General features: G+C 35.2%; 1 protein-coding gene across 4 annotated transcripts in view; it reads left to right on the top strand.

Annotated features, from left to right (window-relative positions):
* BCKDHB (branched chain keto acid dehydrogenase E1 subunit beta) overlaps positions 1-26717 on the top strand; it is a 268629-nt gene that overhangs the window by 45206 nt on the left and 196706 nt on the right. For all 4 annotated transcript variants that reach the window (XR_005217874.1, XR_005217875.1, XM_037842956.1 and 1 more), the window contains exons 4-6: positions 9501-9634; positions 9881-10036; positions 12047-12155. Coding sequence is in view for 2 of the 4 variants with exons in the window: in XM_037842956.1 (XP_037698884.1) it covers positions 9501-9634; positions 9881-10036; positions 12047-12155 (399 nt within the window). In the remaining 2 variants the exon portion in view is untranslated. The remainder of the gene's footprint in view (positions 1-9500; positions 9635-9880; positions 10037-12046; positions 12156-26717) is intronic.

The raw sequence follows: 26717 nt of genomic DNA, 5'->3' as shown, positions 1-26717 counted from the left end.
TTGACAACATCTGTCTGATAAGATTAGGAAGGTATCCTTGAGATACCTTTACTCTCTTACTATATCCTCAGTTTGCTCCACCTCTTCAAATACAATTCATTCATTAATGATATTATCTAATTCATGACAAATAGAGAATTTTATTTTAAAATAATTTCATTCCAATATTTCTTGTTTTCAGTAGTCTCTAGTCTGTTTATTGCTAATAGTAATTAAATTTCTTGGAAAACAAATGAAGATCCAACTCTTAGTACCAAAATCATTTTTTGCCCTTTAAGCATTGCTTTAGAATTAATTAAAGAGTGAAAATCTTTCTAAAATTTATGCCTAATTTCAAAAGCAAGCAAGCAGGTAATTTTGAATATACTTTAACTTTTTTTGATAGCTCTTTCATAATTAAGATAATTTCTTGAACTATGAAATTGATATAGCCATTTGGAGATCATCGGGTCTGAACTAATCTGAGAACTTTCCTTGGAATTACCCTTAAATCTATTTAATTGCTTCCCTCCCCTCTACTCCTTTTTAAATTTTTTTTCATGAGTGGATGTTGTAAAAACAACCTGGCACTTCATTACTGTTAAAAGAAAAACTTTCACGTAATTTAGGATCTCACAGTTTTGTTAAGTGATTCATGAATCAGGAAACATCCCATTCAGTAAGTAGAAGGGAGCTCCGTGGAGGGTGTGGAATGCATAAGCTGCTTTGGGCAAATACAGAAGCAAGGAAGTGTTCACATTAGCTGTTAAGTTTTCATTTTATATAGGGAAAGGTCTACAAAGTAGGGAGCATATACTACATTGATTAGTATGGTATACTTGTCCATTCTGAAGAGTCGTCTCTCCTGGACTGAAACTAGTTTATCAGCAGGTATTGTTTATCTGCAGTTCTGTAGGGAGCATTCCGTTTTCTCAGAAAGCCCTGCAGGTCAATTGTTTTTGTCTTTTGGAAAATCCTTTGTTGGAAAGGGATCCCTCCTGGCAATGCCCAATACGGGAAGCCTTATTTATTTATTTATTTATTTATTTATTTCAGATTTTCTCACACATCATATAATTCATCCAAAGTATACAATAAATGGCTGACATTATCATTGAAAAGTTGTCCGTCCATTGCCACAATTTTCAAACATTTTCATTACATCAAAATAAAGAAATAATATAAAAGAATTAAAAAGAAATAAAAAGAATACTTAAACCATCCCATACACCTTGTTTATCCCCCAATATTATTTATATATTTTTGTCATTATTATATTACTTATCTGCCCATACACTGGTTAAAGGGAGTGTCAATCGTCAGGTTTTCACTATCACATGGACACAGTAAAAGCTATATAGATATACATTATCATCAAGAATCAAGTCTTCTGGATTACCATTCAAGAGATTCTGGTATTTCCTAGCTATTCTAATACTAAGCTAAAAAGGAATATCTATATAATGCAGAAGAATTACCTCCAGATTGACCTCTCTACTCTATTTGAGATCTCTCAGCCACTGAAGCTTTATTTTCTATCATTTCTTTTGCCCCTTTTGGTCAAGATGGCATTCTCAATCCCATGTTGTCGGGGCCAGGCTCATCCCCGGGAGTCCTGTCCCTTGTTACAGGGAGATTTTACACCCCTGGGAGTCATGTCTCATGTAGCAGGAAGGGTTGGGAGTTTATTTGCAGAGTTGGCAGCCATTTTATTTTACTTTAACACTACCAATAACTTATGCACAAGTTAAAAGATTTTACATTACTTTTCTGGGTGGAAACCTGTATATATTTATACAGAGTAACAGCATTAATATTCATTCATACAGAGTAATAGTACTATTTGTTGTGTAATTACTTATTGAACTAAAGTTTGAAGCAGCCCTTTTAAAAGTTGTTTAAAAAAATTCTCAATTGAGTGATTCCTTGACCATTTTTATTACTATTTCCTTTTTTTTAAAAGATGCTTTTAAAATATTTTATTTCATTGTTGGTAACTAGGTCATATACTGTGACAGTGTAAACCAACTGTCTTATCTGCATTAGCATTTTAGAGAAACATCTGAGGGAATTTTCGGACATTGCGCACAAAACTTTAATATATTCAGATAAAGTGTTCAAAGCCACTTTGCATTTGTGACTGTGGTGTCAGATAATTAATGTCTTATTTGATCTATTTAGCATTTATGAGCTAAGTAGTTTATAGACAATTTAGGAAAGGAAATTTCTCTAGTAGAGTGAAGCAAACTTTGGTTAGGGTACCAAGGCTGCCAGTTCTTGACTGCTGACATCCAGCAAATCACTTTATCTCAAGACTCAGTTTCCTTATTTAAAGAATGTGTGGTGCTGGTGGGAAGGTCTTTAATGGCATTAGGATTTTGTGATTGTACATGGTATAGTTTTTTGTCCTTTATCATGTTGTTCTTTTATTACCAATTTAGCTTGTCCTTTCATATGCAGTTATAATTTTCACTTGATCATTAAGTTATCTCATTGAGTCTTTACATAGTTTCTCCTTTTTGATTTATTTAAAGAATATATGTATATATATTTCCGCCCCCCCATGGAATGACTTGTAAGTATAACTTTGAATTTCTTTTTTTCCCCCAATAGACACAATATAGAGGCATCCCTATAGCCTCCTTAATTTAGAAATCTTCATTTAAATGAAAGATTAATTTACCCCATGATTATTTCTTTTTCTTTTCCAGTTAAACATGAAAAGTTTTTTTTTTTTTTAACTTTTTCTTTTCTTTTTAACTTTTTTTTTTTTTAATTGAGTCATTTGGAATTTGGTTTAAGTTTTTCTTGGATTATTTTTAAACAATTTTTCTTGGATTACTTTTAAACAATTGCCACACTTTGAGTAATTTATTTAAAAAATATTTTTCAATTTATTGCTCAGTAGAGGTTCTTTAACAGTGGAGTTGGTTATTTTATTTGGTTTTGTTCTTTCCCTAGGATATTATTTCCCAACTTAAAATAATATCCTGTATGTGCCTCTGAATATATTTTGGGGAGTTTTCACATTTTCTATGAGATTTAAAAATTTGGTGTTTTAATATAAGTGATAATCTTAAAAACGTGTATGAGCATTGTACCAGTTTGGATACATTATGTCCCCCAAAACTCCATGTTCTATGATGTGATCTTGTGGGGGCAGATGTATTAGTGTTAAGTTGGAACCTTTGGATTAGGTTGTTTCCATGGAGACATGACCCACCCAACTATAAGTGACACCTTTGATTAGGGTGTGACCTCTTGATTGAATGTTTCCATGGAAGTGTGGTCCTGCCCATTTGGCCTGGGTCTTGATTAGTTAAGCTGAGCACTGTAAGAGCTTAGACAGAAGGAGCTCGGAGTGCTACAGCATAGAGAGGAACGTCCTGGGAGAAAGCGATTTTGAAACCAGAACTCCAGAGCAGACGCCAGCCATGTGCCTTCCCAGCTAGCAGAGGTTTTCCCGACGCCAGTGGCCTTTCTCCAGTGAAGGCACTTTATTGTTAATGCCTTATCTTGGACACTTCATGGCCTTAAGACTGTAACTTTGTAACCAAACAAACCCCCTTTATAAAAGCCAATCTGTTTCTGGTGTTTTGCAGGCAACAGCATTAGCAAACTGGAACAAGCATTTTCTGGATCATCTGCCATTTAACCAATTACTGCTGCATGGTACAATTGGTGTTTGTGCTTATTATTGTGTTTGTGTCACGTGAAAGCCAAATACTTCACCATATCTGAAGCATGTGAAGGTTTCACTGAGATTCAAATGACAAACAGTGCTAGTAGCCTCTCTGCATGTCATACCCAAAGAACCTGCATTATAGCGATAACATTCATTTTGCAAGTAGACGAATTTCACGGATTCTCTTTTTGAATATAGCAACTTGAAACAGTTCATTAGCAGTAAGTATGTCAGTAATTACACACTGAAGAATTTCCTGTTTCTGAGTCCATCAATAATTGAATAGTTTTTGCATATTTCAATATGGTTGTAATACCTATCTTATCTTCAAGGGACTTCCTTAATGTTAGCATTTAGAAATGCTTGCAGGCCATTTTGCTTAGTACGAAGTCGATTATTCTCATTTGGTAAAGGAAATCATGAAGTTATAAATACTGTTTTGTGCAATGCATGTAAGTGGAAAGGCATTCTTTTCATTACCATGATTAAATAAAAGAAACAAAAAACAGAAAGAGATTAAATACAGAACCAGAATTGAAGCTACATTGTTTTTATTTCAGCAAACCATTGTTTTTATGCTTTATTTTTGCTGCTTATTTGAATTTGATTGGTTTCATATTTTTGTATATAATTTATAAATTTGTTTTGTCTTTAGCATTTTATCAGGGTAATAAATGCTTAGTTTAATTTTGTATACATTAAAATAATATATATTAAAACTAATTTAAGTTGGCACTGAGTGCAAGGGAATATTTTTCCTTTAAAAGTTGTCTAATAGTTGGTCTACAGTATTGAACATGATAGTATCATAGCCATAATGGTTAATCTTCAACTAGATGCTCCCTATTTCAGTTTATATAAATTGCTTAAAATTAAGTGACTTTTTTCCTTTTCTGTCATTTGTAAAATTATTTTCTCTAAAATGTGGCAATGTGAAATATATTCATGAGGTGAGTAATCCACCAATCTGTGTGGGGATAATTGGAGTTTGTAGGTGCTATGGTCTGACCTGATTTTATAGTTTCTGTGATTTTGACTATCTTTTACATAGTTTATATTTTTATATTATTATTTTGATGATTCATTTTTTATTCATTCATCCTTTGCTACTATGTGCCAAGGACTATTCTCTTCCAGGTACTAGAGATGATTGGACACTGTTCTGATCTTTATACTTGGATGAATGTAATTTTGCTAAGTACATATCTATTTCAACTGAACTCCTGTCTGCCTTACTGTTATATCTATGTCATATTCATGTCTTGAATACTTGGTGGGACATTACCATGTCCTGATTGCCATAGACATACATGTCTTTTTAGTCCAAGCATGATAGGTCTGTTAAGTCCATTCATTTAAGTAATGTTATTGAATGACTACTAACTTCAAGGCATTGTGCTAGGTACAGTTGGGTGTCCATAGATGAATGAGACACAATCTGTGTTCCCAGTAGAGGGGCTTACAAATTGCTGGATCTGTGGGCATTGTTGGATCTGTACCCAGACTATAGACTCATCAAACATAGAGGGACTTTTGTGTTTTATCCATCTATCCATATATTCGGTAAACATTTGCAAAGCACTTAACATTTGCTACTGGTTGATTTTTACCATCTTTAATTTTCCTCACACAACTATTATAATGACCCAGATCTTTTGCCCAGGAGTGTTCAGACTAATAGAGGTAGAATTTACTGCCCTTTCTAGCCAGTGTTGCCCATAGGCCACAACTTAGAGAATGTTGTAAAATAATTGTAACTATAGATAAACTTCCTAAATCTGGAAACCTTGGAACTTGGTATATTCTCAAACCATAAATATATTGCTGCTTTCAAATGAAAGGATTAGTCTGAGTGTGATGTCCAGAAGCCATACAGGTCCAAATGACAAGCTTGGCCAAGATCTCTGGAGTTAGGATGACCCTTTAGAGTTGTCCCTAGTTTGGCCGAAATGACCAGAACTTGATACTCTCATACTGATAAGTCATCGGATGGGGGCCCCGAGCATTACTTGGGCTAGGAGGTTCGCAGCCAAAGAAGCCTCTGAAGGTGCTGACAGCTGATATCTATCTGCGCACAACAGTTTTAACAGCTGGGGCAATGAGTTCTTTTCTCTTTTCTAGTCCCATGTTTTTAAATGCCATCTTTATGCTGAAGACTTCCAACTCATATATCCAACAATTGTCTAATTGATAGCTTTAGCTGCATGTCTAAAAGCATCTCAAACTTAATAATATCTCCCAAACTGAACTCCTGATCTCTTATCTCACATGCTTCTTTATAGATTTCTCTTTCTCAGTTAATGGCAACTCTGTCCTTCAGGTTGCTTAGGCCAAAAACCTTTGAATCATCTTTAATTTCTCTCTGATTCACAGTCCACATCCGTTTCTTCAGCACATCTCTATCTTTAGCAAATATCCAGAGTCGTATACCTGCTCTCTATCTTCTCTGCTATTATGCTGGGCCAATCCATTGTTATCTCTTACCTGGATTACTGCAGTAGACTCTTTTTTGGTGTTGCTGCATCTGCCCTTGCTTACTTACAGACTATTCACATTATTCTGGCCAGAGGGCTCCTATTAAAATGCAACTCAGATAATGGTATGCCTTTGCTCAATGGCTTGTTGTCACTCTCATTCACTCACTTGTTCACTCCTTACAGCAAAAGTCAGTGTGCTTACAATAGCTTAAAAGGCCTTGTCTGATCTGTGCCACCTCCCCACCCCATCCTCTTAACTTTTTGACCCCATTTCTTAGCACTGTCTCTTCCTCCAGTCCAGGCTCTCTAGATTCCTTGCCTTTCCTCTGACATACCAATCACACTTTTACCCTAGGGCCTTTGCACTTGCTGGTCCCTCTGCCTGGAACATTTATTCCCTTGGATATATGCAAGTCACATTTCTTCATTCTTTCAGCTCTTCGCTTGAATGTCACCTCTCAGTGGGGTTTTCCTGATCTCCTTATTTTAAATTGTAGTAGTTCCAAACTCCCTCCTTAATACCTACTTCCTGCTTTATTATTTTCCATAGCGTGTATCATCACCTAACACACTATATATTTTACTCAATTATTTTGTTTACTTTCTGTTTCCCCTGTCTGGAGTGTAATATCTGTGAAGATAGGAATTGTTTCTTGTTTGGTTTGTTGCTGTATCCCCAGCACCTAGAACAATAGTAAGTATTTTATAAATATTTGTTGAATAAATGCATGATTTATTTTACTCTTTTCACAAGCAGTCTTATGAATTCAGTATCATTCTTCCTCTTTTACAGGTAAGAAATTGAACCTTGGAACATTTAGTAATTTGTGGAGATAGGACTTAAACCCAGGTCTGTCTGTCATAGCACAACCACTATTTGTATTAATTCACTCATTGGGATACTATATGTATGAACTTTACATCAGGTTAATTGCATTATAAGATAAGAGGAAATTATCAGTAGTGTACATTTTATTTGTGTTCTTAGCCTCAATCATTAACTATTTGGTGGAAAATAAAAATAGATTTCGAGTATTTTAGCTCATGTTGAAGCAGTTTCGGCTAGATCACAGAAACTTGTTGGAGAGATTTGTTAAACTATAACAAGTTTTTAAGTAAGAGGATTTTAAGAAACTCAAATTTTCTGCCTTCTAGTAGCATAAAAGGCTATATTTTCTTACTGAGACAGAAAATATCTGAATCCAGTGAACTTAAAGCAGCAAGGAATAAATAAGAACATTGCTTATTTGGTTTAATGCTGTTCAGGTATTACAGGAATGTTAGTTCCACAGGTGGCAGCTGGAATCTGTGTTCATTTTCTATCATTGAATTGTTCTTAGTTCAATGGAATCATAGATTTTCAAAAATTGTCAAGCTACTTGAAGTCAAATAGGCAACTGAGGAAGGATAGAGGTCACAATTTCAGAAGATATTCACAGATCGTGATCAGTATGAATCATGCTGTAAGTTTTTGCAGCTGCTTTTCAAGTGCAAAGTACAGGATGTGTCTTGTCGGCATTTTCAACACCTGCCTATTTGTGGTTCATATTCAAAAGGAATGATTAAGCTAAAAGTGAACTCTACACACCAAGAACTGGTAATCCTTGGAGTATGTAAATGAAATAGGGATCCTAGATATGTCCCAAAACTTTTGACTCCCTGGCCAGATTATGGCCATTGTTTGTGTCCACCCAACGTCCTGAAATTAGGTTTTTTCATGGAAGAGCTGAAAATAACTGAGAAGTGATGAAATTTCAAGTAAAAATTGAGTTGTACCTTAATAAAGTTGTACCCTGTGGTTTCAATGAAAAGTCTAAGGTGTTTGTTAAGCTCCTCTAATTTAAAGGGACGAAAACTCTAAATTCTGTCTCCCCTTTAGAGGGTGGAGCTGAAATTTCTGCTGAGCTCTTTTAGCTTCCAGCTTTTTATTTCTACTGGGTTCTTTGGCGTTTCCTGCAAGGCACAGGGGTCAGTAAGAATTTGAACAGAGTTTATGTGCAGATTTTTGGGGTTCCTCATGTGGTACCCTTGTTTTTGGGATTTTCTCTCTCAATTTCTAGCCACTCTGGTAGTCATAGACTTCATTCTCTGACACATCAAGCCAACAAGAGAGAGTATATTTGTTTGAATTCTATTTGTACCACATAAAGCAGACTGGGGACTTCCCTCAGGGGACAAGACTTAAAAATGTTAAGCTCATTCACTGTGCTTTCCTTCTTTCATGGGTCAAGCCTTCTTCAGTTTTTATCTGCTTTTGGCTCTTCAGTGTCTTTAAATAGTTATTTGTCATATTTTGTCCAGAGTGTATAATTATTAGATGTTGGACGGTTAGTCTGAAAAAAGCTATTCTACCATTACTGGAACTGTAACCTCAATAAGTTATGATATTTAATTTTTTCACTGTCATTCAGTTCAAAATGCTTTCTGATTTCCATTATAATTTCTTCTTTGACCCACGGGTTATTTAGGCATGTATTTTAAAAATTTTCTGTCATAAGGATTTTCTACTTCTCTTCTTGTTATTGATTTATAGCTTATTCCCTCATGGTCAAAGAATATACTGTAGGATCACAATCCTTTGATACTTTTTGAGATTGGACTTGTAGCCCAGTATATGGCGAATTTATGTCAGTGTTCTCTGTTTACATGAAGAGAATTTATATTCTTAGCTATTGGGTGCAGTGTCCTTTGCATGTCAGTAAGGTAATGCTTGTTATGTTAATGATGCTCAGATTTTCTATGTCTTTTACTTTTTGTATACTTTTTCTGTTACAGAGAATGGTATGTTAAAAATTTCCTACTAAATTGTGAATTTGTTCATTTATCATTTTAGTTCTGTTATTTTTTTTCTATTTATTTTTAGCTCATGTTGTTAGATGAATTTAAATTTAGAATTATTATATGTCCTCTTTGTGGACTGGAGCTTTTAACAATATGAATGGTCCCTCTTGATCTCTGGTAATTCCTTTTCCCTTAAAGTCTACATTGTCTACTATTAATATAGTGACATCAACTTTCTTTTAGTTAGGTTTTTCATTGTATATTTTTTCTTTCTTAATACTGACAGCATTTCTTTATTTTTATAGTTTCTTTTAAGCAATATTTAATTCTTTTGCTTTCTTTTATTCCAGTTATGAAAATCTTTTTCTTTTAATGGGAACACTGAGATTGTTTACAATTAATTTAACTATTGACATGTTTGCATTTAAATTAACTATTGTACTATTTAATTTCTATTTTCTCCACCTGTTCTATAATTCTTTCTTTTCTTCGTCCCACCATTATTACCTTACTGAATTTTCAGACTTATTGTGCACTATATTACTCTCATTAATCATATAAAATTATTTTTTTTTAAGGAAAAGATAGAGTTTTTAATACCCCATTGTGTGAACAAGGAATTGTTGGATTTGGAATTGGAATTGCAGTAACTGGTGCTACTGCCATTGCAGAAATTCAGTTTGCAGATTATATTTTCCCTGCTTTTGATCAGGTAAGGGCATCACATTTTATTATTAATGGACATTTCTAGGATTGTTAGGTCCACGAAGTATTGAAACATTTTCTCCAACCTTCTTCCCTCCTCTATCTTAGGAATGTTTTGTTACCTTTGAGATAGTGCTTTAAGGGTTGCTATTTTGTCATGAGCATATATTTAAAGATATCATGGAATGATTTAAGAAAATCGATGGGACATAAAGGACTCGTTATGACATATCCTTTCTCCTTTTACTTTAAGATTGTAAATGAAGCTGCCAAGTATCGTTATCGCTCTGGTGATCTTTTTAATTGTGGAAGCCTCACCATCCGGGCGCCTTGGGGCTGTGTTGGTCATGGGGCTCTCTATCATTCTCAGAGTCCTGAAGCTTTTTTTGCCCACTGTCCAGGAATCAAGGTATAATCATTTATGTACTTTATTTGATCTCCACTTAATGTTTCCATTTTGGTTGATTCTATTCATATTAACTAATGTACTTATTTGAAGGAAAACAAATGGGAATTTTGGAATTTATGTGGACTTAATTGCATTTAAGAAAGAGAGATTAACATTTTCTGTAGATCAACTCTTCAATATCTAGTTTAATAGAACATTCTCTTTGAAAGCAGCACTGGCTGCTGAAAACATAGCTGTCTTTTCTTTCCTTCTTTCAGAGCTCTATGTTTCTTTCTAATGAGTCTTTCTCAGTTAACTGATTTAGGATAATTTTAAAGATTCAACTGTTTGACCCATATTTAACTACAAAATCAGAGGGAAAGAGCTTTTGCTTTTAGTTCATTTTCTTACTTTTCAAATATACTGAAAGAAGACTTTGTTCTCAGGTGTATTTTCCAGTCCAGGTTAAGAAATAGTTTCCCAAACAATTAGTTTTGAAGTATTTCCCTTTTACAACTGGCCTTCCACAATAGATTAGGTCTTTTGATAATAAAAATAGTTTATTTTATGTTTCAAGTTTTTATATTATCATGTTTTTATTTCTGTTTACTGAAGAGTTTTCCAGGGAATCATTTTAGAAACTTATGGATATGTCTATCCAGAGATGTATGTTTGTTTTTTGACAAGAATTTGCTGTGAACATGGGTTTATGTTTTGTTTTTTCTACCCAGTAAAATTCGTAAAGTTTTTCTTTGTTGAGTAGAGGCCACATAACTTTTTAAATATAAGCTAGAAGTGGTAAGATGGGACAGCAGTCATATTTGAGGCCACAATTATTTTTGTGCTTGAGCTGAGCATTGATTCACACTTAATGTTTATCATGTTATCCAGTGTTTTTAAGAACAGATCTTTTCTCTCAATCCTCTACCTTCTCTTCCCCTCCTTCTCCTTCTGTTTTCATCCCAAGTGAAAAGATACATAAAGTATGAAAGGCTAAAAATAGATGATGAAAGCAGATGAAGAGAAACTAAAAAAGTAGGAACATAAGATAAAGACATTGAGTGACATGGTAAGCAGTCTATTTGTAGAAAATGGTGAGAGTTGTGCTGCTATTTTATTTGTAATTAAACATCTTTCAGTAAAAATGGCACAAAGTGACAAAGTCAAATGTAGTTTGCTTCAAGGAATCTTATTTTAGTCTTTGAAGTAAACTCAGGTTATTTGATGATAACTCTTCCTTTGTAATAATTGTACTCTGCACAGTTATTCAGTAATCATTAAAAACTAGGTGCAAGTTTGTGTTCTGAGACAACATACGTAGAAGGTAAAGGCTCAGGCTCCAATGTCAATCAGAATTGGGCAAGAATCCCTGGTCTACCCAGTAATGTGACCTTTGGCAAGTTACTTGATCTCTTTTTAAGTCTCAGTCTCTTTATTTCTAAAGTGTGAAAAATAACAATAGCTACCTCTTGGGGTTGCTAGAAACAATAAAATCCACATAGAGCACTTGGTAACTGCTGCCATTATTGTTATCTCCCTTATCATCACACTTATTCTCACGAAGGTTCTGGAGTCTCTTTCCTGTCAGCTGTAAGTGTGGAGGGAAAAGAGATTTTGGTATCTTAAAATTGGAGAAGAATTGTACTCTCTTTGAAAGTAGCAGAGTATTAATTGAACAGATTTCTTCTTTATATGTAAATGCAGGAAAATATTGACAATTAAATTTTTTTGGTTTGATGAATGCTCCTTGCAGATTCTTTTAATTTTTTCGTATGCAAGTTTAGCTCCTTAAGAGAAGAACAGTGTCTTAGTTACCAGAGCATGGTAGGTATCTGATAAATATTTGTTGAACGAGTTGAATTTTTTGGTAAAAACGGTGTGCATATTTTATAATAAATGGCAGTTAGACTAAAAATAAATACCAGATTTCTGTTTTTAATTAGTAAAGATCAATTATTTAAATATCTCATAAGTGAGTTTAATAGTATAAGTTTATACTAAAATTGTCTTTTGAAAAATCTGTTTTTGCAGGTGGTTGTGCCCAGAAGCCCTTTTCAGGCCAAGGGACTTCTTTTGTCATGCATAGAGGATAAAAATCCCTGCATATTTTTTGAACCTAAAATACTTTACAGGGCAGCAGGTAAAGGTTTCCTTTATTTTCTTTTTGTGAGTATCTTTATGTACTTTGTTTTCCACGGTTCAAAAGATTATACTTTTTTTTTTTATTATCTTGATTTCTATTTCCCGTATAGAAAAAGTTCTGATTAATTTGTTCTATATTTAGTCTGTCCTCAGGTGTAAATTTCACATTGAGTTTGGGGAAAATCCATCTAGTATTTAATATTTTGAGTGTAGAAGCTGAGAAGCAATGTGAAGTAGTAGCAAGAACTAGGGCAAGGTTTAGCTACATAGTAGATGCTTAGTAAAGGTGAGTTGAATTAAAAAGTGGATGAGCTCATTGTACTAAATAGCTAAGTTCCCTTTTAGCTAAAGTGACCATTAAGTTCTTCACCTAAACCAGGCTGTTTTTCATAGTGAAGGAGGCATTATTAATAGTTATGCTGGGAGGGCTGTCTAAGACAAACTGAGATGTTGGTTGCACTACTTTTTTTTTAACAATCGTCTTAACTCTATAAAAACTCATCTGTGACTATGTATTTCTCAGCTGAAATAGAAATTTTAAACATTGAACTATTTGTTCTATCTAAATGATATTTTCTTTTGAATTCAAGAAAGATTACTTTGGCAAATTATTGTTTTCCTTGAATGGTTCTTTTAAGTTTAAAAACGTGTTTTTTAATTGAGATTTAATTTACATGCTATCAAATGCATAGATATTAAGTGTTCAGTTGGATGGATTTTTGGGTGTCTTATACATCGTTGTAACCTCTATGCAAAATAAGAGGTAGAACATTCCCATTACCCCAGGAAGCTCCTTTTTCCTTCTTCCCTGCTAATCCATTCTCCCCACCCCAACCTCTGAAACTTTCTGATTGCTATCACTGTAGATTTGTTGTACATGTTTTTGGACTTCACATAAATGGAATTACATAGTAGACATTCTTTTGTGTCAATCACTTAAAGCAGGTTTGTTTTTTGTTTGTTTGTTTTTTTCAGCACTAAATAGAGACCTAGAAAGAAACATTTGAAAAAGGGACATTTACTTTGTAGCAAATTTTGAAATCGGGATTCTCAAGAGAAATATTTAATGTTGTTGGGTTCTAGATAAGAGAAATTTGGTTCTGGGGGAGGGTTGGCAAGACCCTAACAAGGTTGGAGTTTCAAAACATTTTCAGGAATTTCCCCATGGTTGACTATCTGCCATTCCAAGGACTGTAACTTTGAATCCTTTCTTGACCTCCACTGTCTCAGTAAAGACCACATAAGTACTAGTTCTTCCAGTGCTTACAGAGCTGCAGAACAAAGTAAGATCAGACAAAAGAGCTAACTATCCAAGTCTCCATATTAGTGTTCTCTAGGTCGTTGGTTATCAAAGTGTGGTTCCTGGGGTAGCATTACCTGGGAGTTTGTTAGCAGTGCAAGTTGCCAGGCCATGCCCAAAACTTACTGAATCAGAATCTCTGGGGATGGGGTCCAGCTCAAGTTTAATTCTGAAGCAATAACAGATGTTGTCTATTTCCATTTATCTTATTTTATTCTTGATTCTTATATAGAGTTCAGGAGACTTTCAGGATAGTTTTCTTAGACTTCACTTCTGGTTCTAAAGAGTTTCCTGTGGCTGACCATATTTGGTTTCTGCTTTTGTTTGTTTGTTTTGTTTGTTTGTGAGTTTTGCTTTGTTTTGTTTTGCTTTTAACTTGGAAGGTCCTCACTGTCCACATGTAGCCCACTCTTCTCCAATGTTATCTGTTAATCTTCAATATCTATTTTATACTTGAGAGGTGTGAACTAGACTGCGAGGAACTCCAAACTATATAGTTGTTTGGAGTGGTGTAAAAAGGAATGGGGCATTTTGATTCAGTGATCTGAGGAGCTTTAGGGAAGGCATTCCAGATTGAAAGACAGCATCGAAGAGAGAGATAAAAGAAGGTGTTTAGATTCATTTCAAAAACTAGAACAGCCTGATAATTTCTAAGTGGTGGTAATAGGAAGACTTATAATATCTGTAGGTAATAATTTAGTAGGTTGACTTTTTTTCTATGTTCTTTCTTCTTAAATATCCAGCATACATTTGGGAATAATTAAAACAGAGTGTGCTAAAGATATGAATCTTTACTTTTAAAGTTTTTTTTTTTAAAGCATTCATATTGGGAAAGTTCATAGAGTAATAAATAATAGATGTAGAAATATAAATACTAGGCTGACAATTCTCTGTAAAAATAATTGGGAGTTATGTTCATTACATGCTAATTAGCTCATTTAGGTTAATTATCCAGTAATCTTAACTAAATGTAACATATTCAAGTATAAGTAAGAATACAAAAAGGCAATTCTAGAGCAGTATAAGACAATGTTTACAAAATTATGCATTTAAGCCCTTATATTTTATTTGTGAAATGATGCCTTAAATAAATACATAGATATATTATACAATTCCTAAAAATTAGAAGTATTGGTTAGGCTAACAATACAACCTGTAATAAGACCTTAGTATGATGGAAATTTATTTCTCTTTCACATAAATTCCAGGTTGGCAGTCCAGGTGGGCCTCAGTCATCAAGAGATCAGGGTTTTTTCCTTCTGGTTACTCTGCCATCTTCAACATTTAGCTTTCAACTCATGGTCCCAGATGGCTGATCCAACTCCCACCAGCGTGTCCACATTTCAGCCACTATGAAGGGAGGAAAGAGAAGGGAAAGACATTCTCCACTTTAAAGAATGACTTGGAAATTGCACACATGTATTAAATCTATTCACAGCCTATTGTTCAGAACTTAATCTCCTGGCCACACTTTGCCACAAGAGGGGCTGGGGAAAGTTGCCTCTAGCATTTAGTGCCCAACTAAAAATTTTATTGCGGGATTAATACTGAAGTATAACTAACAATCTCTGCCACAATTGTTTCTATGGTTTCCAACAGAAGCTATAAATGTTAAGGAGAGAAAAGGTCTGTTAGAAATAGATTTTGGCCCATAGTCTGCTTCTAGGCCTCCATTTCAAGGATACACTGGCAAACATCTGAAAAGATGTTCCTTTTCATTGCAACACTGTTTATAAGAGCAAGGACCAGGAAACAACTCATTTGTCCATTGCTAAGGGATTTTGAATGGGTTGAATAAACTATGTTACATCTATATGATGGATTACATTGCCACTTTTCTAAGGAATGAGGCAGATTTCTATTTTGCCAGTTAAGATTTGATCAAAGAAGTAGAACAACTAGAAGGAATGATGAGGAATATATTATAGGCATTTCACTGTATGCAATTATAGGGAGCTAGTTAAACAATCCAAGAAAGTTTGTTGTTCTGTGTTTGGTGCTATAGCCTGAAGTCCACAGGGCAGACTGTCAGGAAGGGGAAATGGACATAAAGTGAGGAGAGCAAGGGCAAGCTAGAATCTGTAATGTGGACTGTTCTTGTCTTCATGTTTTATTTTGGTGATGAGGGTGGAACTGGCATCCTTTATCACAGAGCTAAATATGTACCTGGTCAAGGAGAAAGAGAAGCTTAAGGAAAAGATCTGGCAGGAGCTTAAGGAGCTGTAGGTCCCCCTGCTGACTCTTTCAACAAAATGATGAACAGATAAGTGACTGTGTGTGATCTGCAGCAGTGCCTTATGCCCTGCATTTATCTTCTGAGCATAAAAAGGACGTGACTACTGCTGCTAAATTTCCTACACAATATGTCTTGTGGCCCATGCTATTCCAGAACTATGCAAGGAAGGGATTTCTGTGAAATGTCGTTCCAGCTCAGCTAAGTTGACACAATACATGTAAACCATGACTGACTTGGAGTGTGACTGTGTGTGATCTGCAGCAGTGCCTTATGCCCTGCATTTATCTTCTGAGCATAAAAAGGACGTGACTACTGCTGCTAAATTTCCTACACAATATGTCTTGTGGCCCATGCTATTCCAGAACTATGCAAGGAAGGGATTTCTGTGAAATGTCGTTCCAGCTCAGCTAAGTTGACACAATACATGTAAACCATGACTGACTTGGAGTGATATCCAGGACATATTCGTTAAATGGGGGAAAAAAAAAGAAGGTCAGAATGGTGTGTATAATAGGTTTACTGTTGTTTAAGAAAAGAAGAAAGTATACACACGTGCATATGCACAGGTACACATTTATGGGTATGTGTGTGTGTGTGTGTGTCTGCACATTTCCTTTTGTTTTAAAAAGAAACAGAAGAATAATCCAAAAATAATAAAAGTGGTTTCCTGTAAGGAAGACAGGGACTGGGGGAAGGAAGGGACAAGAATGGAAACCAGACTTCTCTGAATATATGTTGTTTTATAATTTTCACTTTGGAACCATAGAAATGATTTAGATAACAAAAAGTTGCTTGAAAAAGAACAAAAAAGCAAGTATAGTAAAAATAGGAAGTGGAAGTTGACTTTAGGAGAGAAGCTAGAAAAATAATTAAAAAAAAAACAGAATGTTACCAGCTCTGGATAGCATTTTGTATTGCATTTAGTGGTACCAAGTTCTCACTCAAGGTGTCATTTTGTTATGGTACAAATGATCTTTGCTATACATAATAATTGTATATTTCAACTGGTGGTAACTAGAGGTAATCCTTGCTGGGGTTCCCAACTTGGCTATTCATGAAAATCATCTGGGGAGTTTTCTAAAAAGTGTATTTCTGGGCTTTATTTCAGGGTATTCTGATACAGCAAGATTGGAGGTTGGCGAGGGTTGGGAGTGGCAGGCTGAGAATCTGCATTGTTCAGCTAGCCCTGTTCTCATCTGGAGACTATTGTTTGGGAGCTACTGAATTGGTCCACCTACTTCACAAACTGTAAACCTGCACAGAGAAGCTAAGTTGCCAGAGTTACAAGCTGGTTAGTGGCAGAGCCTATTTAGACCATTTAATAAGATTGTAGTGTGCAGTATACCTGACTCTGATATTGTGGTCAGAACACTCTTTTTAAAGAGAGAGGGACTTTTATAGTATACGTTAGAAAAATTTGCAAGAAAATCTTTTTAAAAAGTGATACCTAAGGGAATAAGTTAACTTATCTGGACAGTCTTGCTGTTCTGGGTTTCAAAGTAATAGTTGGCCACACAGAGTATATAGGAGAAAGCGTTCTGGCAGGGAACAACGTGTATAAAAGCTCCTGAAGGGGAACTTAGTCTTTTGGTAATGGAATCGTGTGCCATGGCTGTATATTCAGTAGGGCAGGATGGCCTCAACCTGTGAATACCTGTTTATACTAAGCCAAAGGAAACTTCACCCTGGAGGCAGTGCAGAGCCTTTAAAGGCTTTATTAAAGATGTGCTCTGATTAGGTTTGTATTTTAGGAGGATCTGTCAGGTTGCAGTATGGAAACACTTTAGTGTGAAGAAGAGATTGGTGGCCAGTAGACTGTGTTAGGAGGCTGTTTGAACAGCCTGTCCAAGAAATGGCCAGGGCTAGAATTAGCAAAGAGGATGGATTTCTAAAAAAGTTCTTAAATTTTTTGAAAATACTTTGTTGTCTAACTTACAGAGGGAAAAGAAGAAGGAGATGTCAAGAATAACTGTTGAATAAGATTTTTTTGTCTGTTGTAATGCAGGAATGTGGATAAGATATCCTGAGATAAGTGGTGTGTGTGTATGTGTGTGTGTTCACTTAAAATATATACTGAGCTAGCATGACAGTTTGTCCCAAAACAAAGTGACACTCAGAATCCTGGGAGGTAAGTAAATGCCAAAGCTGGCTTTCTCCATGATGGTTTCTGTCAAGTCCTAGAGATAATTGAGCTACTTTGATGACTCTTCCAAGACAAGAGAGAACGTATAAGGTCCACTTTAGGTAGACAATCTAAAAAGAGCCCTTGCTTAGAGCCAGAACTTCAGAGGTCCACATCTACATATAAGGTGCATAAATCCTGCGATACAGAGGTGTCAGGAAGTAAACCTCTCTTGACTGGTACTGGTGGAAAGGAAAAATCTCCTTTGAGAATTTTTTTTTTTGAACTGTAAGATGGCCCTTGTACAGGATTACCATTCAAATATGTGCTAATAGCATGGTCTGAAAAATCTTAAGCAGAAAATTTAAAGTGGTTCCAGATTGGTAGTACCCCAAGAAAGCTGTCAGAAGGAAACTAAATCCTTTATGGAGTCACTTCAACTCAGATCTTAAAATAGTCACACTAAACAGCACTGAAATATATATATCTGAATGTGATTAAAAGGGGAAATGTTGGTATATATGGTAACAATAAAAAACAAACAAACAAACAAAAAAAACCCAAGAACCCGTGGCCCTACACTACAAAAACAGTGAGCCCTAAGTTAAACCATGGGAAGTTAATAGTACAATTATGACAATGTGCTATTATAAGTTGTAACAAATATTCCACACCATTGCAAGGTGTTGTTGGTGGGATGGTGTATGGGAATCCTGTATTTTAGGCATGATTGTTCTGAAAACTCACAACTCCTCTAATAAAGAAAAAAAAGTCACACAAATAAAGTTCCAAGGAAAATATAGTCCCTTTGAATAGAAATAAGAGAAAGCAGATACAGACTCACTAAGATTTCAGGTATTAGAATCATTTTATATATAGAATACAAATATATATGTTTCATATTAAAAAAAGGAAATACATACACAGAATAAGCAAATTTGAAGAAGAAAAGAATAGAATGTTTAGAAAAGGAAAATAAGAGAATGAAATAAAGATATCTCTGTTAATGAAGATTATAATGAAGGGAGAATTAGTAAACTGGAAAATAAAGGGGAAGAAATTACAAGAACGTACACTAGAGAGATAAAGAGAGGAAAAATATGAAAAAGAGATTACGAATATGGAGGGAGACTGAGGAGGTCTAAATATATCAAATTGGATTTCCAGAAAGAGATAAAAGAGAATATAGGGAGGTGGCTGAGAGTTTTCAATACCAATGAAGGACAGATCCAGGTATCCCAAGAAATACACACAAAAATAAAAAGAAAATATAAAGGAAACATCATAGTGAAACTGCAGATCTCATTGATAAGAAAAACTCTTAAAAGAAAAGAAAAAAGGCCCTAAAAAAAAGACAGTTAAACACATAGTTGAGTTTCAGTAGCAATAATGATATAATATCTTCAATATACTGAAGAATTATTGTTATCACATTATCAGAATACCGGAGAAAAGAGTAAGTGATCATCTTAATAGTGCAAATACCAGTTGATAAAAATCAGCATTCATCATTGATACAAAATATAGCAAATTAAGAATAGAAAGGAGCTATCCATATCCAAAAGAATGAAAGAGGACCCCTGTCTTATACCTTATATAAAAATTAACTCAAAATGGATCAAAGATCTAAATATAAGAGCCTGGACCATAAAACTTTTAGAAGAAAATGTAGAGGAGCATCTTCAAGAACTTGTGGTAGGTGGTGGTTTCTTAGACTTTGCAACCAAGGCACTAGTAAGAAAAGAAAAAAAATAGATGAATGAGACTGTCTTAAAATTAAATACTTTTGTGCTTTAAAGGACTTTGTCAAGAAATTGAAGAGGCAGCCTAATTAATGGGAGAAAATATTTGGAAATCACATATCTGATAAGGGTTTAATATCCAGAAAATATAAAGAAATGCTACAACTCAACAATAAAAAGACAAATAATCCAGTTTAAGAATGGGCAAAAACCTTTAATAGACATTTCTCCAAAGAGGATATACAAATGGCTGAAAAGCATGTGAAAAGGTGCTCAGCATCACTAACAATTAGGAAATGCAAATCAAAACCACAATGAGATATCTTTTCCCACTCACTAGAATAGCTACTATTAAAAAAAAAAAAAAAACAGAAAATTACAAAAGTTGAAGAGGATGTGGAGAAGTAGGAACAAACACTCCTTCACTGTTGGTGGGAATGTAAAATGGTGCAACCAATGTGGAAGACAATTTAGCAGTTCCTGAGAAAGCCAAGAATAGAATTACCATATGACCTAGCAATCCCACTACTGAGTATATACACAAAAGAATTAAAGTAGGGGCTAGAACAGATATTTGCACACCAGTGTTCATAGCAGCATTATTCACAATTGCCGAAAGATGGAAGCAACCCAAGTGTCCATCAACCAATGAATGGATAAACAAAACATGGTACATACGTATAAAAGAATATTATTCAGCCATAAGAAGGAATAAAATTCTGATGTATACAGCAACACAGATGAACCTTGAGGACATTATTCTGAGTGAAATAAGCCAAACACCAAAGGACAGATGTTGTACGATCTCACTGATATGAGCTAATTATAATAAGCAAAGTCATAGAATTAGAATCTATAATATAGGTTACCAGGGGATAGATTGTAGTTAGAGAATGTGTAGTTGATATTTATTTGTACATAATTGTTATTTATGTTGATTGCCAAGTTTGGAAATGGAGTATGGTAATGGTAGCAAATTATTGGGGATATAATTAAATAGCATATAGGTGAATGTGGTTAAAAGAGGAAACTTCAGGTTGCGTCTGTTACTCGAATGAAAATTAAAGGATAAAACATAGGACTGCATAACGCAGTGATCCCTATTGTAAATGATGGACTGTAGTTAACAGTACAAGTATAAGAATGTTCTTGCATGAAGTATAACATACATATGACACTAACACAAGGTGTTAGTAATAGGGTAGTAAAAATAAAAGAAAAAAGTAGAAAGGAGCTTATTTAATCTAATAAAGGGCATCTTCAAAAAAACCTTCAGCAAGTATAACATTTAAAGATGAAATGTTGAAAAGCACTTCCTTTATGTGTAAAGGAACAGGATTACCCACAATTTTTCCATCTATTCAACATTATTCTTGAGGTTCTAGCAAGTATATTATGATAAGGAAGATGTAAAACATACAGATGTTGATGAAGAAGCCAAACTCAGTTTTTGTAGATGATGATTGCCTGTAGAAAATTCAAGATCTAAAATTATTAAAATGAAGAAGATATATTGAGTTTGCTGAATTTAAATGAATTTACTGAAGTCCATTGATTTCTATACACAAGTAATAATCAGAAGAAGTAACTTAGAAATTATGTAATTTTCAGTTTCTCAGAATATATAAAAGCACCTAGGATAACCTTACAAAAAATATCAAAATCCTTTATATAGAAAATTATAAAACTTTCTGAAAGATAATAGACAACTTAAGTAAATGAATAATAATATTTCAAAGCCATAAAGATGTCAGTTATCCTTAGATGTTTGGATGTAATGCATATCTATAAAAATTTCAACAGAATTTTTCATGGAACTTGAGTAGATTCTGAAATTTTTGTTGGAAGAGCAAAAAACTAAGAATACCTGTGTTACTTCTTAAGAAAAGCAAATAGGGAGAAAGTTTCTTACCAGATATTGAGCAATATTATAAAACTTTCTAAGATGGTGCGGTGGTAGAAAGCTTAGAAATGGGCATTCTACTTAAGTGGGAAAAGAGTGAGCTTTTCCATAAATAATGCAGGGATAGTAATTATTTACATGGAAAACAAAAGACAAAATACTTAACCTCATACTGTACCCTAAAATCATTTTCAGGTGGATTAAAGAAATATGTCAAAGACATACTATAAAGCTTTTAGAAGAAAATTTAGGAAAATATTTGTATGACTTTGGAGTGGGAAGGATTTAAAAAATGATACAAACTGCAAAGCAAAAGACAAAATAAATAAATAGAAATAAGAACTTTTCTTAATCTAATGACACATTAAAGAGAGTGAGTAAACAAGCCTCCAACTAGGAAAAATATGTTTGCAAATAACTGAAACATGACAACATGGATGAACCTTGAAGACATAATGCTTAGTGAAATAAGCCAGGCACAAAAAGAGAAATATTGTATGTTACCACTAATGTGAACATTGTGAAAAATGTAAAATAAATGGTTTATATTGTAGAATGTAGGGGACCTAGTGATAGCAAATAGTGAAGGGGGAATGATAATCTAATAACATCAGATAAGTTATGGAGGTTAAACATAATGTTCTGGGAATGCTCAGGAATGACTATTGTCAATTTCTGGAGCGTATGGTAGGAACAAGTTCACAGAACTGTAGTTATTTTAGGTTATTTGTGTTTCTTGAAAAAAAAAAAGTTAATTTGTTAACTCTAAGAAGAATTCACCCCTAATCTATAAGTTTTACGTCTCTAACTCTAATCTCCATATCATTCATATTATTAAATTCTGCTCAAGAATGGTTCATTATATGGTTATTCAAGGTCTTTGCTTTAGTTACAGTGCACAACCTTCTCTCATTTATCTTCGCAGCATTTCTTTGTCCCCTCTTTTCTTTGTACAGTTTTAGTCCCTTGTAGACTTTACTAATGTAACAGGCAATCTTGACTAATCTGACATATAATCTTGGTTAGAGAAAAGATGCTACCCTTTTAGGATGGAAATACCCACTGGATTAGTCCAATAAACTGCAGCCTTTCATAACTTAATATAAATGCTATTTGTGTCCTCTTGGCTGAAGTAAGATCCTTATTTGTTTATACATAATAGTACTTACCTCAAAAGATTTTTGAGAAAATTAAATGAGATATTTCATATGTTTATCTGTCAAGTCTTTAAGCCCATATTGAATACTTATGTGCTATATAGTGTAGACATATGGAATATTTCATTGAATCCTTACAGCAACCTTGTTAGATTAATTCCCACTATTATCAACACTTTATAGATGAACCTGAGGATGAAGGAAGTTAAGCAGTTTTCTCAAAGTCATATAGCCAGGATTTATTTATTTATTTATTTATTTTTAACCTTTTTTAAAAATTCATTTTATTGAGATATATTCACATACCATGCAGTCATAAAAAATAAAGCATACATTTACTTGTTCACAGTACCATTACATAGTTGTGCATTCATCACCAAAATCAATCCTTGACACCTTCATTACCACACACACAAAAATAATGAGAATAAAAATTAAAGTGAAAAAGAGCAATTAAAGTAAAAAAGAACATTGGGTGCCTTTGTATTGTCGTTTTCCTTCCCCCATTTTTCTACTCATCCATCCTTAAACTAGACAAAGGGGAGTGTGGTCCATATGGCTTTCCCAATCACATTGTCACCCCTTATAAGCTACATTTTTATACAATTGTCTTCAAGATCATGGGTTCTGGGTTGTAGTTTGATAGTTTCAGGTATTTACTGCTAGCTACTCCAATTCACTAGAACCTTAAAAAGGGTTGTCTATATTGTGTAAGAGTGCCCACCAGAGTGACCTCTCGGCTCCTGTTGGAATCTCTCTGCCACTTTCGCTTCCCCTTTTGGTCAAGAAGATGTTCTCCATCCCATGATGCCGGGTCTAGATTCCTCCCCGGGAGTCATATTCCACATTGCCAGGGAGATCCACTCCCCTGGGTGTCAGATCCCATGTAGTGAGGAGGGCAGTGAATTCACCTGCCAAGTTGGCTTAGCTAGAGAGAGAGGGCCACATCTGAGTAACAAAGAGATATAGCCAGGATTTAAACCTAATCAGTCTGTCTCTAGAGCGGGCATATATGGCAAAGTTGATTGTATTTAATCTTCATGAAAGCCCTGTGAGGTAGTGGTATCCCTTTCTGAGAGTCAAGGAAACTGAATCTTAGAGGGCTTAAGAAACTTGCTCCAGTTCATACAGGCAATAAGTGATAGAGTTAGGTTTTAGGTTTTAAATCAAGTTGTTCTGACCCCAGAAGGTACCCTTTTTCAAAATTACCCCATTTTGCATCCTGTTTAAATATCACTGAAGGAAGGGATAAATGAAGCACAACTTCTTTTAGTGGCTTAATTTTATGCTAAAAATGTTATCTATTTTTTATTTTCCCACAGAATCACAGTGATCTCCCTTTTAAGTGAATGTGTGTGTGTGTGTGTGTGTGTGTGTGTGTGTGTGTATAAAACTATGTGTGGTTATACCGGTTTTGAATATATACTGCATTAATTTCTCCATTGGCATAGGGTTACTTTACTCTTTGAGAGTTTATAGCTATAGTTTTCATTGTTCAGTGTGGCCACACATGTGGTTTGGGAGCCTCTGCTCCATGTATTCATTAAGGGACCCAGGTTCCTTCATCTTTTGTCATGGCCATTTTCAACATATGGCCTCCAAAGATTGCTGTGGAAGGGAAAGATAGCAGTGGATCATGTGGGGGTGACGTTTGTGGACCCAGGTCTGGAAGTGGTTCATGACAATATTACATTGGCCAAAACTAATCAAATGGCTCTAGCTGGGACAAATATTCTTTCTGTATTTGTGGGTGGATGCATGGCTGGTGAAACATTTGGTGAAAGCATATCTTGTCCCCGTCACATCTCTTCAACTTCTCTGACCCCATCACTTCTGAGCCTGGTGCTTTCATGCTCTTCTCTATTCAAATCTCTGTGCTGTCATGACTCTCCCACATGTTGAGTCTACAAAATTTAGAAAAGATATCATTTAACTCAACTATTAACTTTTATGAAGAAATGATAAAGATTAAAACAAAAATACGTAATACATTTTTAATATGGAGGTTTTCTTGAAATTTGTTTCTACTTATTTCAAGTATACAATAACTAGATATGAAACTGGGTGTCTTCTGACTTTTAAAGAAAATAAATATTTTTGGATTTTCTGATTAATTTTTGTTATTATGACATTTAAATGCTGTTGCACTTTTAAAAAATGATGGAAAGAGAGCTAAGATGGTGGCATAGAGAGGAGTGGAAGACTGTTAGTCCCCCTCGGAACAATTCACATGACCAAAAACTAGTAAATAACCTGGAATAACTGCGGGGAGACAAACGTGACTGTCCACTCATCATCCACCAACCTGAATTGGGAGGAATGCCCGAGATCACAGCATAAAATCTGTAAGTAAAACTGCGGACCCAAGCTGAGAGCTGAGAGCCCCTCCCTCACGGAAGCTGCACAGTGCTAGAGAGCTGCACTCTCTCAGCCCAGCTCCAAGTGGGGTTTTAATGTTAACTGCTCAATACAGATAGCGAATCCTCAACAAGCAGACAGAGGCTTTTGGTGACAACTGACCTTGGGAGAGTCCGGGGACATATCTGTCTGAGGACGGGGAGCCCAGAGGATCGGGTGCTATCTCTGGCTGACGGGTGAACCTGGGATCTTTTCTGTCCCTTTCTCTCTCTGTGGAGAAAACCTCAGCTGTTTTCAGCCCGCAGCGCTTTGCAGTAAAGACAGCCTCAGCCATTTTAAAATCAAAACACTTTGATCAGCAGAGTCAGAGAAACAAAGAACTTATTGATATGCAGATGATATCTCTGGAGGGGGCATAGCTTCCCAAGAGGAAAGGGAGGGTCCTAGCTCTACTGCCCGCCGTTCTGGAACCAGACCCCAAAGCCTGGGGGAGGAGAGCCACAGGCCACACCTTCTTACACAAGTGGTGACAGGCTGACAGGTGCACCTGCTGGGCAGAAAAGCACAGGTGTATTAATCCTCTAAGAAAAACCATCAGGGAAGCCAGATACTGAATATTTCCTCCTTCTGTGACCTGAGCCTGTTCTCATCTGGGAAAACTGATTGGGGTGGCCTAGGTGGTCAGATGCAGAGAAGTACAGTCTACACTAAGAAAAATGAAGCTATGGCCCAGTCAAAGGAACGAATGTACACTTCAACTGAGATATAGGAATTTAAACAACTAATGCTAAATCAATTCAAAAAGTTTAGAGAATATTTCACAAAAGAGATTGAGGCTTGTAAAGAAAACACTGGGCATACGTAAGGCAGAAATTGAAAGTTCAAAAAAACAACTAGTAGAATCTATGGAAATGAAAGGCACAACACAAGAGATGAAAGACACAATGGAAACATACAGCAGTAGATCTCAAGAGGCAGAAGAAAACACTCAAGAGCTGGAGAACAAAACACCTGAAAGCCTACACGCAAAGGAGCAGATGGAGAAAAGAATGAAAAAATATGAACAACGTCTCCGGGAACTTAAGGATGAAACAAAGTACAAGAATGTATGTATCATTGGTGTTCCAGAAGGAGAAGAGAAGGGAAAAGGGGCAGAGGCAATAATAGAGGAAATAATCAATGAAAATTTCCCATCTCTTATGAAAGACATAAAATTACAGATCCAAGAAGCTCAGCGTACTCCAAACAGAACAGATCTGAATAGGCCTACGCCAAGACACTTAATAATCAGATTATCAAATGTCAAAGACAAAGAGAGAATCCTAAAAGCAGCAAGAGAAAAGCAATCCATCACATACAAAGGAAGCTTAATAAGACTATGTGCGGATCTCTCAGCAGAAACCATGGAGGCAAGAAGGAAGTGGTGTGATATATTTAAGATACTGAAAGAGACAAACCGCCAACCAAGAATCCTATATCCAGCAAAGCTGTCCTTCAAATATGAGGGAGAGCTCAAAATATTTTCTGACAAACAGACAATGAGAGGACTTTGTGAACAAGACACCTGCCCCTACAGGAAATACTAAAGGGATCACTACAGAGTGACAGGAGAAGACAGGAGTGGCATGGTTTTGGAACACAGTTTTGGGAGATAGTAGCACAGCAATATTAAGTACACTGAACAAAGATAACTATGAATACGGTTGAGAGAGGAAAGTTGGGAGAATGTGAGACACCAGATG

Source organism: Choloepus didactylus, chromosome 7 (assembly GCF_015220235.1).
Source record: "Choloepus didactylus isolate mChoDid1 chromosome 7, mChoDid1.pri, whole genome shotgun sequence".
In the NCBI taxonomy this organism is placed as follows: Eukaryota; Metazoa; Chordata; class Mammalia; order Pilosa; family Megalonychidae; genus Choloepus; species Choloepus didactylus.
Note: the sequence above shows the minus strand (reverse complement) of the source record. Positions and strands in the feature narration are given on the sequence as shown.